At 46.9% G+C, this 17,128-nt stretch overlaps 1 protein-coding gene across 1 annotated transcript in view; it reads left to right on the top strand.

Annotated features, from left to right (window-relative positions):
* The window catches only part of LOC142313214 (transient receptor potential cation channel subfamily V member 6-like), a 61,768-nt gene that overhangs the window by 30,050 nt on the left and 14,590 nt on the right, over positions 1-17,128 (top strand). The window contains exon 12 of the mRNA XM_075352196.1: positions 8,075-8,240. Coding sequence (XP_075208311.1) covers positions 8,075-8,240 — 166 coding nt within the window. The remainder of the gene's footprint in view (positions 1-8,074; positions 8,241-17,128) is intronic.

Genomic DNA, 17,128 nt, shown 5'->3' with positions numbered 1-17,128 from the left:
AATCACAGCCGCTGTCACACACGGTGGGGGCACAGTCTGACTGCAACCAATCACATACGCCAGGACTGTGGGTGGGCGGGGGAAGAAGTGAATATGTATTAGAGGTAATGAGCTGAACTGGAAATAGTGTTACAGCCATGGGAAAGGTTGGTAAATGTAATGGTCTTGCTTTATTCCTTATTTTCTGCCTTATTTTCCTTCGTTTTCCTTTTTTTTTTTTTTTTGTTAGTTTTTATCATTATCGAGGTGGCTTAACCTGAACAGTTATATGGATTTCCTGGAGATGTAATTGTTTGGGGTCTGTGCACAGATGCGATGTCATGCTCACTGCTGGGAATGAGGCGGCGAGCGCAGGGATGATGGCGCATCCCAAGGGGTGAGATGGACCCACTGGATCACAGGGGGGACCTGGACCCACTCAGGCAAGGGAAGGGAAGGGCAACATCCATGGACTGTGGCAGCTGAGCAGGGGCTGGGTGAACGCAGGACAGGGGGACCGGCAGGTTCAGACAGGACTGGAACTTCAGGCGTGTACTGCAGCAATGTGGTGCAGGCACTGTGTGCTTGGACTGCAATAGGTTGGTGCAGGCACAGCAGGCTTGAACCGCAACAGGGTGGTGCAGGCACAGCAGGCTTGAACCGCAACAGGGTGGTGCAGGCACAGCAGGCTTGAACCGCAACAGGGTGGTGCAGGCACAGCAGGCTTGAACCGCAACAGGGTGGTGCAGACACAGCAGGCTTGAACCGCAACAGGGTGGTGCAGGCACAGCAGGCTTGGACCGCAACAGGATGGTGCAGGCACAGCAGGCTTGGACCGCAACAGGATGGTGCAGGCCTAAACCAGGCCTAAACCCTAAGCATAAACCAGGAACCCAGAAGGTCAAGCTCAGGGCCTGGGGCCTGGGGACCGAACACACATGGATGGCCATACGGGACCAACACGTGAGTGGCAGTTCAGCAGAGCAGGGAACAGTGCAAGCAACCAAAAGGAAACTGCAATGGTATCCCAGCTGGGTAGGGGGGAGGAGAGTGCAGGGACACCGGTGCTAGGACGCAGCGAGGTGCCGACATAGGAATGAAACCAGAACGCCAACGTTACACACTAAGTATCCAGTACGGACCCTGAACTTTACAGGTCCTGTTTGCCCATGACCATTGAGGAAGGATTCTCCAGTCGTGCTGTATGTGTGTTACCCACCAATACCATCTGTAAATAATACACGAACTGCATGTGACTTGGTTTAAAATTGGCCACAGCAGCCTTTATTACCTATTATTTACATACTAACACAAGGGGGCGCCGTCCAACGGGCGACCCCAACAAATAACAATAGGTAACACAGTAACCAATACAGTAAATATACAACCCTGAGTAGGCCCAGTCCAGGAACCACTTCTCACCCCAGTATCCCTGGCCGCAACACACCGACCCAGAGATGAGGTATTAATCACCTACGGATTAACCCCCCAACTTTGCAGAACCCCGTGCCTGCAACATCCCGGAACCTGGAGCCACCATACCAAGATGGTGTCTCTCTGTCCAGTTACCATTGCCTTCAACCGCCTCTGGACCAGACCTACCCCCCGCTGCTGTGACAAAGAAACAACCCAGACCAAATTCCCCTCGGCATTAAACACAAGGGAGGGTGGGCGGGGATCGTTCCATATCCGGAAGTCAAGAGAGAGGGGGTAAGTCAAAGTCCTTTACTTACACCCCTCAACTGTCCCACCTCTTCCTCCAGGGAACTCCTCCTACCCACCAATCCCTTTACTCTGCCTTATAAACAAACCATTCCTGTTTCCATTAACCCCATCACTCCTTCCCTTCCCTCTAGTCATGTCGCCCCTCCACCCTATGGGTTCCATGGCTTTCTTGACCATTGAGGAAGGATTCTCCAGTCGTGCTGTATGTGTGTTACCCACCAATACCATCTGTAAATAATACACGAACTGCATGTGACTTGGTTTAAAATTGGCCACAGCAGCCTTTATTACCTATTATTTACATACTAACACAAGGGGGCGCCGTCCAACGGGCGACCCCAACAAATAACAATAGGTAACACAGTAACCAATACAGTAAATATACAACCCTGAGTAGGCCCAGTCCAGGAACCACTTCTCACCCCAGTATCCCTGGCCGCAACACACCGACCCAGAGATGAGGTATTAATCACCTACGGATTAACCCCCCAACTTTGCAGAACCCCGTGCCTGCAACATCCCGGAACCTGGAGCCACCATACCAAGATGGTGTCTCTCTGTCCAGTTACCATTGCCTTCAACCGCCTCTGGACCAGACCTACCCCCCGCCACAGGACAGGGCACGTGACTCCTTACGTGGCCTGGACCCGCCACACACCAAAAGCTTGTACCACACCTCCACGCAATCCCAGCGTCCACAAAACAGCACCAAGCACGTGAAGATGCACCCCCATCGCATCCCCAAAACCACCAGTTCAGCGCCACCAACTTTTGGCGCCGCCCCCCCAATAAGGCTCGATTGATACTGCCTATCGCACGAGCCACACGCCATTCCAACCTGGTCACACTATCAAAACTACCCCACGATTAAGCTCAGGTATGTCTTACACAATGCAACAACCAACTATTTATTTATTTATTTTTTTTTTAAAACATTCATAAATAACTTCTCGAGATACCAAATCGCTGCCTCCAATTTACTGGACCAGTACCATCGACCCGTCCAGCCCCAACTGGCAACATTCAGGCGAGCCTCAGACCGTCGAGGCCCCGAGAACCAACGAATGCCCAAATATCCAAATGAGGCACACCCTCACCACAAAAACCCAGGGGTTATAAACCCACAGATAACACCAACCTGTTACGCCAACCCATTCCACTCCCAAAAGACTCAAATGCCCCCATTGCCTTAACCCGATAACAACTGAGGCCAAACGTAACACCGAAACAAGAGGACTCCCACCTCCCAATACTTCTCACAACCCCTTTTCTGAGCCCACCGAGGGGCCTCCGTGGCAGCCCAATCCAGAAGGAATACGACCCATAGTATTCCGGGCGCCCACCCCCGCCACCTGCAATCAAGTCTGCAGCACTGCCACAAAATGGTACCTTAACAAACGCGACACAATAATGAGCCTGGGCGCCCTCACAACATAATTCCGCACCCGGGACCGCGTATAACAACACCAACCTTCACCACCCGCCTAATCTAATTCGGTGAGCGACAAAGCCGGCGCTCAACCCACTGCACCACCTCGGACACATCCTCCAACATCCAACCTCCGCTCTTGACCGTAGATGGGCTGACCAACCCCACAATCTCAAAGCCCCCCAAAAGGCTAACACAAACCGTTTTGGACAAGGGAAACAAAAACCCGCTCGTGCTCAGATGAACATAGCCGCCACAAACCACTCACCAAACGCTGCCACAAAACAACGGAGACGGACCCTTGTATCCCGCTCCCTCACACCCTTACGACCAAACCCTTCAAGGCCTGCCGCGCCCTAAGATCCTGCGAAAACATCTCTCCACATCTAATCCTTAACAAGACAGCCACAGCCGCCACCCTCTGCTCCACTGCGGACGCCGGCCTAGCAGCCTGAAAACCGTTACTCACCACTGCCAACGCCACCATCAAATACTCCACCGGGCCTTCCTCACACATTGTCCCAAACGTTATCCACGCCACCCATACTTCTGAATATCAGCCCCAAATAACCTCAGTCACTGGGCACCGAGCCGCTCCCCAACACAGCCACACCAGACTCCACAAGCCCTCCGGACACACCGTGCCCACCTCGTCTGCTACCCGCCTCAACTCCCGAGACCTGCAGAACTGGAAGGAAACACAGCAGCTGCTATTCCCTTGGCGAACCCCAGTACTGGTTGCGCCACGCATAACATTTTTTTTTTTTTTTTTTTTTTTTTAAAAACACATCCAATTGAGAAACCAACTGTCGCAAGTACGCCACCCTTGGCCCCAGGATTAGCAAACCAACTATTAATCGAATTCTCCACCAACTGATAGCCAGAATGACAGCACACCTTCCTCTTGGAAAAAACTGCCAACCTCCACCACCCGACCACTACCACCGATTGGAAGCGCTACCCCACAATGCCCAACCAGAAAACAACTGGACCCGCTGCCTCCGAGTACCGCAGCTACGTTCCATCAGGTAGCACCTTACCCAGCCACAATCCGCGGCCACTAAATCGCCGTAAGAAAAAACCTCCTACACCATCAGATCATCATTGATCTCCCTCGTGACCACACACAAAGGATCCGATGGCTGCACCCTTGGCGCAGCCATCGCCAGCCGTCCAGCAGACACGCACCCCAGCGGCGTAACTCTGCACCCGTGGTTCGACCGCCCCTGCAAAGACTGCACCGCCTGAAACCGCACCGTCTTAGCTGACCTAACTGCCTCTATCGCAGCCCATAGGACCACACCATTACCCACGAATCCTACCCCTCTGACCATAACATCAAACTTTATCCCCACAAACCGTATCACTGGCGTTGGACCCTCAGTCTTCGCCTGCGCCAACAGGCCCAAAAGAGTATCCACCACCATCTATAATAAAACAATCAACCTCAACGAATCATCAACCCGCCAACCCGATGTAAAGAGAATCAACCTATAATGAATAAGAGGTGTAAGCTGGGACACACCACGCACAAACCACTCCACCAAGAAATAACCGCCTCCAAAGGAACATAAAATGGGACAACAACCCATTAGCACCCACCGATCAACATAATAATAACTCCCCTCCCCACCGCAGCACCAGACCTGCTAGCTAGCAGGGTGGACCAGCAACAAACTAAATGCCGCCTCCAAATTCGCCTTTGCCATCAATGCTCCCCGGCTCACCGCCTTTACCAAATCCCACCCTCTGTCAAACGACACATAATAAACCGCCGACAATTCTGGAGCCAAGCAGGCATACACCGATGACTCCTCCAGATAAGATACGTTTTGAACAAGCCGAAATATATACATCTATATACGGCTCATTTCCGGCACTACCCCCCAACAGAGAAACCCAATCGTGACAAGGAGGGCCCCGAATGGCCCACCCATCCTGCCCAACACCACTTCCTGACCCCTCTTTCCACTGACAACCACCAGGTGTCCCCTAGCCCAGCGCAAACTTCCAATAAGGAGGCAAAGATCCACCAATATAAATAGAATGACGCAGAATTACTATGTTCCTTACCACAACCCAACACTTATGCTTAAGACAACCGTCCGCGCCAAATCTGCACCACCCATCCTTCTATTCCCCCCAAAAAACCCTCATCGTCCGTGTCGCCGGGGTTCCAAGCCCCGAACAGCCAACTACCCCCCAAAAAGGGGGGGGGGGCCTGACTAGGAGCCGCCATCCACTGCAGCCATAAGGATGTGCCCGTATGATCCTACCGCATACTGGCACGCAACACCTTCCCTTGCTGAAATTACTCGGCGTACTGAAGCCAGACTAAACCGCCATATGACCTAACAAGCCACCCCAAATGGATCCATATAACCGAACCAATTACCCAATTCCTTCCCCCGATACCCTTGCCAAAAAACGCAAATGCCCGCAGCCACGTTGCAAATGTACGAGGGTGAGCCTCCACCGGCGCTCCCCTCCCTCTACTTATCCTTCCTGGAATCACTTGGCTTAACCTAATCCAGGTGAAACTGTTCCCGGGGGAGCAGCGAAACTATTGCTACACGTTCCCCATTCAAATCTTATCCCTCACATCCTCCAGCAAGTGAGCCCCCCCAGCGGGCCTTTGAAGCACCCATACCTCTCACACTTGGCCACTGTCAGCCAGACGCACCACCTCATCCCCCTCTTCGTTCCTCACCACTCACTCTGTCACAGCCCTTGCCGCCTCTGCCCGAAAATGCTCCCCTGCCGCCTCATGCGCCCTCACTCTGCCTGCCGCACCTGCGCCTACTAACCACCGATCCCGTCCATGCCGCCGGCGGTGCATGCGCACTCTCCACAACCGTATACACCACTTCAGTAAACCCCATACCTGGTCAAAACACCAACCCACTCGGCGCTGCCGTGTCCGCAGCCGCCCCCCCCCAGCCCTGCCAAATCCACGGCCGTCTCACCCGACCGCGACCCGGCATATCCTGGAATAAAAATCACGCCATCCGGACGTCTGATTCATCCGTCGCTGCTTCCTCCTCCTCCTCGCTGGAGCCGACCGCCTCTGGCTCATGTAATGCAGACGCCGCCGAAGCGCTGCCACCACCATGGCCGTCCTCCTGGTACGCCGCGTGGGCACCATCCTCCAAGCTCCATCTTCTGTCCCGCGGCGACAACCCCGGAAACCGTCCCGTCCTACGGGCTGCCACCGCGGGCCTTATCTTCTGGCCTGACCCCCCCTTGCTACCTGCAAGGACAGGGGGTACCTGTGGCCCGACCCGCTGCCAGCAGACTCCCATCCAGAGCCGCCAGCCTCCTGCCCTCCTGGGCCCAGAAGGCATCCGTCCGCCGGGCCCTCCCCCCCCTTGGGGGAGACCGCCGCTGCCGGGAGCTGCACGCCTGCTCTGGGTGACCAGGCGGGGACCGCAGGGCCCCCGCCGTCACCCCCACGTACCGACGCCTCCCGGGCATCCGTCGCACCATGCTCGCCTGCCCTGGTGCCGGACCCCTTGCTGGCTGCAGCCCCCCGCCCCCCGCCCCCCCTCCACCCGCGGGGGGGGGGGGTAACGCTGGCCTCCGTCCTCGCCGGGCGCTCTCCTGGCCAGGAGCCGCCGCATCCAGCCCTCCTGGGCCCCATGAAAGCCTCTGTCCGCTGGGCCCTCCCCCTCCTGGGGGAGACCGCCGCGGCCGGGAGCTGCAACCTGATCTGGGTGACCAAGCAGGAACTGCAGGGCCCCTGCCGTCACCCCCACTCACCGACGCTTCCTGGGCACCCGTCGCCCCAGGCCCGCCTGCCCTGGTGCCGGACCCACCACTGGCTGCAGCTCCGCGGCAGCCCCCCCGCCTTCCGCGAGGGGTAAAGCTGGCCTCTGTCACCGCCGGGCGCTCTCCCCGTCCGGGAGCCGCCGCATCCAGCAATGCAGGCCGCGGCTCGGACCGGAAGTAGGCCGCAGCCAAGCCACGCCCCCCTCCCGGCTGCCGCGGCCCGGACGGAGATTCCTCCCGCGGCCGGAGCAGCAGCTGAGTACTGCCCTGCCCACGTCCTACCGCGGAGGGTCCCCGAAGGGGCTCTCGCATCTCCTCCTCGCTCCCCCCGCACACGGCAAGTACCTGAGATATGAGGGAGGGGGGACGCCGCCCGCAGCTGACAGGGGAGCGAGGGGAAAGTGCCAACGGGTTAACCCCCAGCAGCCAAGACGTGGGACCGCGCTGCCAGGGGCCCGTGCACTGCCATGATGAATCCGCTGCTCCCGGGTAGCAGCCATCCTGTCGCACGTCCGGATCGTTCCATATCCGGAAGTCTGGTGATGTGAGGGGCTGGGGAACCTCCATCATGACGTCCTTGTACAGATCTTTGTGTCCTTCTAAATACTCCCACTCCTCCATGGAGAAATAGAAGGTGACGTCCTGACACCTTATAGGAACCTCTCCAGTCAGATCGTTCCATATCCGGAAGTCAAGAGAGAGGGGGTAAGTCAAAGTCCTTTACTTACACCCCTCAACTGTCCCACCTCTTCCTCCAGGGAACTCCTCCTACCCACCAATCCCTTTACTCTGCCTTATAAACAAACCATTCCTGTTTCCATTAACCCCATCACTCCTTCCCTTCCCTCTAGTCATGTCGCCCCTCCACCCTATGGGTTCCATGGCTTTCTTTACTAATCCTACAGCCTAAACATCTCAAATACACAGATACATCTGGGAATCATACATTTTTATTCTTTATTTGATCCTCCTATTTTGTTATTGCAATATTTCCTTTTTATAGGAAAGAGCCTCTGAGCCCAGGACCTGAAGGGTAAATCAGGACAAAAAAAGTTAAAAGAACCAAAACAAAAATGAGGGAAAACTCAGTGCAACCTAAACCCCTCTAACACGGAGCTGCACATCATTGTATAGTTTTGAAATTAGTCATTTGTTTTTATTGTTTTTTTGCAGATTTTTCTTCTCCTGCTCAGTACTTTTTACCCTGGCCCTGAGACTCACAAACTCCCCTGGAGAGGTCATCCCCATGTCCCTGGCTTTGGTGTTTGGATGGTGCTTTCTAATCTACTTTGCACGAGGATTTCAGATGCTGGGGCCTTTCACCATCATGATATACAAGGTTGGCGGCTGTAATAAAGAAAATAAGCCTATTGGAAAAATCAGAGGGTTTATTAGTAAAATTTTGAAATGGCAACAACAAGAGATGATTGTATAGCAGCAACCTGCATTTAAGTCTAATTTTGTGAAAATTCACCGGGCCTGGGAAACTCAAACAATTTGTGCTTTGTCATGCGAATCACCCCCAAAATACCCGCCGTGTTTTTTACACATTGCAGAAAAGCATTTGATACAGTCTGTGGAGGGATCTATTTCACGTGTTTATTATATATTATATAGAGTCATTACACACATTACGGTACTTTCACACTTGCGTTTATTTCCTTCCGTTACAATCCGCCCTTTTGGAAAACAGCGGAATCCGTTAACGGATTCCGCTGTTTCCCATAGACTTGTATGGGTGACGGATTGTACCAAAAGGACCTGTGTTGCTTCCGCTGGGCGACGCTCCGTTGCTTCTGCCCAGCGGGAGGAACGCAGCATGTAACGTTATTTTGAGCAGTGGAATCCTCTGGATTCCACTGCGCATGCTCTTTTTTTTTTAAATCAAACTTTATTTTGGCTCACGGTGGCCGAACGTTCAGCTGAGCGCCCGGGCGTCGGCAAGCGACAGCGCTCAGCTGAGCGACCGGCCACCGGCATGCCCGGGCGCCGGCAAGTGACCGCGCTCAGCTGATCACCCGGCGGCCGGCTGCAGGGAGCGATCAGCTGATCACCCGGCGGCCGGCTGCAGGGAGCGATCAGCTGATCACCCGGCGGCCGGCTACTGGGAGCGATCAGCTGATCACCCGGCGGCCGGCTACTCGGAGCGATCAGCTGATCACCCGGCGGCCGGCTACTGGGAGCGATCAGCTGATCACCCGGTGGCCGGCTGCAGGGAGCGATCAGCTGATCACCCGGCGGCCGGCTACTGGGAGCGATCAGCTGATCACCCGGCGGCCGGCTACTGGGAGCGATCAGCTGATCACCCGGCGGCCGGCTACTGGGAGCGATCAGCTGATCACCCGGCGGCCGGCTGCAGGGAGCGATCAGCTGATCACCCGGCGGCCGGCTACTGGGAGCGATCAGCTGATCACCCGGCGGCCGGCTACTGGGAGCGATCAGCTGATCGTTTACAATAGTCTGCCGCTGGTAAAACTGTAAAAAAAAAAAAAAAAAAATCAAAACGAATTGCGTTGTTTTGCAGCATCCGTTGTGCCACTATATGCAACACATCCGTTGCATCCGTTACACAACGCAATGCAACGGATACCGTTCAATGCAAGTGTGAAAGTACCCTTACACACGTGAAATAGATCCCTCTGTGTAATGACTCTATATAACACATAATAAACACATAAAATAGACTCTATATAATATATAGGAATAGATCCATCTGTGTGTAATGACTATATATATAATATATAATAAACATGTGGAATAGATCATTGTGTGTAATGACTCTATATAATATACAGTCATATGAAAAAGTTTGGGCACCCCTATTAATGTTAACCTTTTTTCTTTATAACAATTTGGGTTTTTGCTATTTCAGTGTCATATATCTAATAACTGATGGACTGAGTAATATTTCTGGATCGAAATGAGGTTTATTGTACGAACAGAAAATGTGCAATCCGCATTTAAACAAAATTTGACCGGTGCAAAACTATGGGCACCTCAACATAAAAGTGACATTAATATTGTGTAGATCCTCCTTTTGCAAAAATCACAGCCTCTAGTCGCTTGCTGTAGCTTTTAATGAGTTCCTGGATCCTGGATGAAGGTAGATTTGACCTTTCCTGTTTACAAAACAATTCCAGTTCAGTTAAGTTTGATGGTCGCCGAGCATGGACAGCCGCTTCACATCATCCCACAGATGTTCAATGATATTCAGGTCTGGGGACTGGGATGGCCATTCCAGAACATTGTAATTGTTCCTCTGCATGAATGCCTGAGTAGATTTGGAGCGGTGTTTTGGCTCATTGTCTTGCTGAAATATCCATCCCCTGCGTAACTTCAACTTTGTCACTGATTCTTGCACATTATTGTCAAGAATCTGCTGATACTGAGTTGAATCCATGTGAACCTCAACTTTAACAAGATTCCCGGTGCCGACATTGGCCACACAGCCCCAAAGCATGATGGAACCTCCACCAAATTTTACTGTGGGTAGTAAGTGCTTTTCTTGGAATGCCGTGTTTTTTTGCCTCCATGCATAACGCCTTTTTGTATGACCAAACAACTCAATCTTTGTTTCATCAGTCCACAGGACCGTCTTCCAAAATGTAACTGGCTTGTCCAAATGTGCTTTTGCATACCTCACGCGACTCTGCTTGTGGTGTGCTTGCAGAAACTGCTTCTTTCACATCACTCTCCCATACAGCTTCTCCTTGTGCAACGTGCGCTGTATTGTTGACCGATGCACAGTGACACCATCTGCAGCAAGATGATGCTGCAGGTCTTTGGAGGTGGTCTGTGGATTGTCCTTGACTGTTCTCACCATTCTTCTTCTCTGTCTTTCTGATATTTTTCTTGGCCTGCCACTTCTGGGCTTAACAAGAACTGTACCTGTGTTCTTCCATTTCCTTACTATGTTCCTCACAGTGGAAACTGACAGTTTAAATCTCTGAGACAACTTTTTGTACCTTCCCCTGAACAACTATGCTGAATAATCTTTGTTTTCAGATCATTTGAGAGTTGTTTTGAGGAGCCCATGATGCCACTCTTCATAGGAGATTCAAATTGGAGATCAACTTGCCAGTGGCCATCTTAAATACCTTTTCTCATGATTGGATACACCTGCCTATGAAGTTCAAAGCTCAATGAGGTTACAAAACCAATTTAGTGCTTTACTAAGTCAGTAAAAAGTAGTTAGGAGTGTTCAAATCAAGAAATTGATAAGGGTGCCCATACTTTTGCACCGGTCAAATTTTGTTTAAATGCGGATTGCACATTTTCTGTTAGTACAATAAACCTCATTTCAATCCAGAAATATTCCTCAGTCCATCAGTTATTAGATATATGAAACTGAAATAGCGAAAACCCAAATTGTTATAAAGAAAAAAGGTTAACATTAATAGGGGTGCCCAAACTTTTTCATATGACTGTATAGGAATATATCCCTCTGTATGTAATTGTACCGCCCCGCTCTCAGCAGCCGAGCTGCTCGGATCCGGACCTTCTGTGGGTGGCTCGAGGATCTCCGGACCCGGGGGTCTCGCGGTCACTTCAATCAAAAAAGGGGGATTGTAGTGGTGGATGTAGGACATATATGTACGGTCTGAGCCGTACGGAGTTCGTGACGCCACCCACGGTGTGAGGTGATATTGGACACCACCGCTGCAGTTATGGGGCACCCGGGGGAGATGTTATGCAGCAAGTTGTTAACCCCTCCGTGGGCAGGGATGGTGGTCCCGGGACCCGTTGGCGGTTTTTGTGGTGCAGGGAGATGGGCGACCGCAGGGTGCTGGTGTACTCACTATTGAAGGAAACACACGAGTCTCTGGTACAACAAGGTGATGGTGGTCGGTGCCCGCAGCCAGCTGCGTTCTGGTCCCCCACCCGGCTGGTGGTCTCTGTCTTTCTCCTGCACCTTTGTGTAATGGTGGACTGCCTGTGCTTGCAAGTTCAGGAGTTCGCTCCCTGCTGGATGTGGCCTAAGGAGCCCTTGCCCGCAGACGCTGGCCCGTGGGATCTCTGAGCCGTGGCAGTGGCCTTTTATCCCCCTCGGTGGGCTGTTGTCTTCTAATAGGGACTTTGGGTGGGACAGGACCTCTAGTCCTGGCCTCAATCGGTGAATTAACCAGTTCCAGTAGCTTCTGGACTTGGCTTCAGGGTCCGAGTACCGCCTTTTGTGCTCCGGTTTCCGAGTCGGTTCCCCGGGTCAGTACCAGCGGGCCACTACCCTGTCCCGGTCCACCTCGGTTCCACCGAGCCGTCTTCCCGGCTCCTGCAGACGGAGACCGCCGTCTGCCTCCTAGCCAAAGGCACCAGGGCTCCTACCCTGGCGCCGTTCAATTTGGGGTATTCGCCTCTGCTGGAGCTGCACCCAGCTCCAGCTCACACTCCTCTCCCACTTGAACTCTAACACTCAACTGTTTACTTTCCCACCCCGGGCTGTCCAGACTCCTTGGTTGGCGTCTTCCAACCGCCTGGTTCCGCCCCCTGGTGTGTCCATCTAGCCCTGAGGGGGGTGACTAGGGTTTTGAGGTTGGCTGATGTCACCTGTGAGGGAAAGGTGTAGTGCAGGGGCCTATCTGTGACTACCTGGCCCGGCCAGGGCGTCACATAATTACTCTATATAATATATAGGAATAGATCCCTCTGTGCGTAATGACTCTACATAATATATAGATATAGATCCCTCTGTATGTAATGACTCTACATAATATATAGGTATAGATCCCTCTGTGTGTAATGACTATAAAATATATAGGAATAGATCCCTGTGTGTAATGACTCTATATAATATATAGGAATAGATCCCTCTGTGTGTAACGACTATATAATATTAAGAAATAGATCCCTCTGTGTGTAATGACTCTATATAATATACAGGAATAGATCCCTCTGTGTGTAACGACTATATAATATATAGAAATAGATCCCTCTGTGTGTAATGACTCTATATAATATATAGGAATAGATCCCTCTGTGTGTAATGACTATATAATATATAGGAATAGATCCCTGTGTATGACGACTCTATATAATATTTAGGAATAGATCCCTCTTTGTGTAATGACTCTATATAATATACAGGAATAGATCCTTCTGTGTGTAATGACTCTATATAATATATAGGAATAGAGCCCTCTGTCTGTAATGACTCTATATAATATATAGGAATAGATCCCTCTGTGTGTAATGACTCTATATAATATATAGGAATAGATGCCTCTGTGTGTAATGACTCAATGACTCTATATAATATATAGGAATAGATCCCTCTGTGTGTAATGACTATATAATATATAGGAATAGATCCCTCTGTGTGTAATGACTCAATGACTCTATATAATATATAGGAATAGATCCCTCTGTGTGTAATGACTATATAATATATAGGAATAGATCTCTCTGTGTGTAATGACTATATAATATATAGGAATAGATCCCTCTGTGTGTAATGACTATATAATATATAGGAATAGATCCCTCTGTGTGTAATGACTATATAATATATAGGAATAGATCCCTCTGTATGTAATGACTATATAATATATAGGAATAGATTCCTCTGTGTGTAATGACTATATAATATATAGGACTAGATTCCTCTGAGTGTAATGACTCAATGACTCTATATAATATATAGGAATAGATCCCTCTGTGTGTAATGACTCTATATAATATATAGGAATAGATCCCTCTGTGTGTAATGACTCTATATAATATATAGGAATAGATCCCTCTGTGTGTAATGACTATATAATATATAGGAATAGATCCCTCTGTGTGTAATGACTATATAATATATAGGAATAGATTCCTCTGTGTGTAATGACTCAATGACTCTATATAATATATAGGAATAGATCCCTCTGTATGTAATGACTATATAATATATAGGAATAGATTCCTCTGTGTGTAATGACTATATAATATATAGGAATAGATTCCTCTGTGTGTAATGACTCAATGACTCTATATAATATATAGGAATAGATCCCTCTGTGTGTAATGACTATATAATATATAGGAATAGATTCCTCTGTGTGTAATGATTCAATGACTCTATATAATATATAGGAATAGATCCCTCTGTCTGTAATGACTCTATATAATATATAGGAATAGATCCCTCTGTGTGTAATGACTCTATATAATATATAGGAATAGATCCCTCTGTGTGTAATGACTATATAATATATAGGAATAGATTCCTCTGTGTGTAATGACTCAATGACTCTATATAATATATAGGAATAGATCCCTCTGTGTGCAATTACTATATAATATATAGGAATAGATCCCTCTGTGTGTAATGACTCTATATAATATACAGGAATAGATCCTTCTGTGTGTAATGACTCTATATAATATATAGAAATAGATCCCTCTCTGTGTAATGACTATATAATATATAGGAATAGTTCCCTCTGTGTGTAATGACTCTATATAATATATAGGAATAGATCCCTCTGTGTGTAATGACTATATAATATATAGGAATAGATCCCTGTGTATGACGACTCTATATAATATTTAGGAATAGATCCCTCTTTGTGTAATGACTCTATATAATATACAGGAATAGATCCTTCTGTGTGTAATGACTCTATATAATATATAGGAATAGAGCCCTCTGTCTGTAATGACTCTATATAATATATAGGAATAGATCCCTCTGTGTGTAATGACTCTATATAATATATAGGAATAGATCCCTCTGTGTGTAATGACTATATAATATATAGGAATAGATCCCTCTGTGTGTAATGACTATATAATATATAGGAATAGATCCCTCTGTGTGTAATGACTATATAATATATAGGAATAGATCCCTCTGTGTGTAATGACTATATAATATATAGGAATAGATCCCTCTGTGTGTAATGACTATATAATATATAGGAATAGATTCCTCTGTGTGTAATGACTATATAATATATAGGAATAGATCCCTCTGTGTGTAATGACTCTATATAATATATAGGAATAGATCCCTCTGTGTGTAATGACTATATAATATATAGGAATAGATCCCTCTGTGTGTAATGACTATATAATATATAGGAATAGATTCCTCTGTGTGTAATGACTATATAATATATAGGAATAGATCCCTCTGTGTGTAATGACTATATAATATATAGGAATAGATCCCTCTGTGTGTAATGACTATATAATATATAGGAATAGATCCCTCTGTGTGTAATGACTATATAATATATAGGAATAGATTCCTCTGTGTGTAATGACTATATAATATATAGGAATAGATTCCTCTATGTGTAATGACTATATAATATATAGGAATAGATCCCTCTGTGTGTAATGACTCAATGACTCTATATAATATATAGGAATAGATCCCTCTGTGTGTAATGACTATATAATATATAGGAATAGATCCCTCTGTGTGTAATGACTCAATGACTCTATATAATATATAGGAATAGATCCCTCTGTGTGTAATGACTATATAATATATAGGAATAGATCTCTCTGTGTGTAATGACTATATAATATATAGGAATAGATCCCTCTGTGTGTAATGACTATATAATATATAGGAATAGATCCCTCTGTGTGTAATGACTCTATAATATATAGGAATAGATTCCTCTGTGTGTAATGACTCAATGACTCTATATAATATATAGGAATAGATCCCTCTGTATGTAATGACTATATAATATATAGGAATAGATTCCTCTGTGTGTAATGACTGTATAATATATAGGAATAAATCCCTCTGTGTGTAATGACTGTATAATATATAGGAATAGATCCCTCTGTGTGTAATGACTATATAATATATAGGAATAGATTCCTCTGTGTGTAATGACTATATAATATATAGGAATAGATCCCTCTGTGTGTAATGACTCTATATAATATATAGGAATAGATCCCTCTGTGTGTAATGACTCTATATAATATATAGGAATAGATCCCTCTGTGTGTAATGACTATATAATATATAGGAATAGATTCCTCTGTGTGTAATGACTCTATATAATATATAGGAATAGATCCCTCTGTGTGTAATGACTATATAATATATAGGAATAGATTCCTCTGTGTGTAATGACTCAATGACTCTATATAATATATAGGAATAGATCCCTCTGTATGTAATGACTATATAATATATAGGAATAGATTCCTCTGTGTGTAATGACTATATAATATATAGGAATAGATTCCTCTGTGTGTAATGACTCAATAACTCTATATAATATATAGGAATAGATCCCTCTGTGTGTAATGACTCTATATAATATATAGGAATAGATCCCTCTGTGTGTAATGACTATATAATATATAGGAATAGATCCCTCTGTGTGTAATGACTATATAATATATAGGAATAGATTCCTCTGTGTGTAATGACTCAATGACTCTATATAATATATAGGAATAGATCCCTCTGTGTGTAATGACTCAATGACTCTATATAATATATAGGAATAGATCCCTCTGTCTGTAATGACTCTATATAATATATAGGAATAGATCCCTCTGTGTGTAATGACTCTATATAATATATAGGAATAGATCCCTCTGTGTGTAATGACTATATAATATATAGGAATAGATTCCTGTGTGTGTAATGACTCAATGACTCTATATAATATATAGGAATAGATCCCTCTGTGTCTAATGACTCAATGACTCTATATAATATATAGGAATAGATCCCTCTGTCTGTAATGACTCTATATAATATATAGGAATAGATCCCTCTGTGTGTAATGACTCTATATAATATATAGGAATAGATCCCTCTGTGTGTAATGACTATATAATATATAGGAATAGATTCCTCTGTGTGTAATGACTCAATGACTCTATATAATATATAGGAATAGATCCCTCTGTGTGTAATGACTATATAATATATAGGAATAGATCCCTCTGTGTGTAATGACTATATAATTTATAGGAATAGATCCCTCTGTGTGTAATTACTATATAATATATAGGAATAGATCCCTCTGTGTGTAATGACTATATAATATATAGGAATAGATTCCTCTGTGTGTAATGACTCAATGACTCTATATAATATATAGGAATAGATCCCTCTGTGTGTAATGACTCTATATAATATATAGGAATAGATCCCTCTGTGTGTAATGACTCTATATAACATATAATACACACATGAAATAGATCCCTCTGTGTGTAATGACTCTATATAATATATAATACACACATGAAATAGATCCCTCT

Source organism: Anomaloglossus baeobatrachus, chromosome 5, assembly GCF_048569485.1.
Source record: "Anomaloglossus baeobatrachus isolate aAnoBae1 chromosome 5, aAnoBae1.hap1, whole genome shotgun sequence".
Classification (NCBI taxonomy): Eukaryota; Metazoa; Chordata; class Amphibia; order Anura; family Aromobatidae; genus Anomaloglossus; species Anomaloglossus baeobatrachus.
The sequence above is the reverse complement of the archived record's forward strand: the minus strand, read 5'-3'. Positions and strand labels throughout refer to the sequence as shown.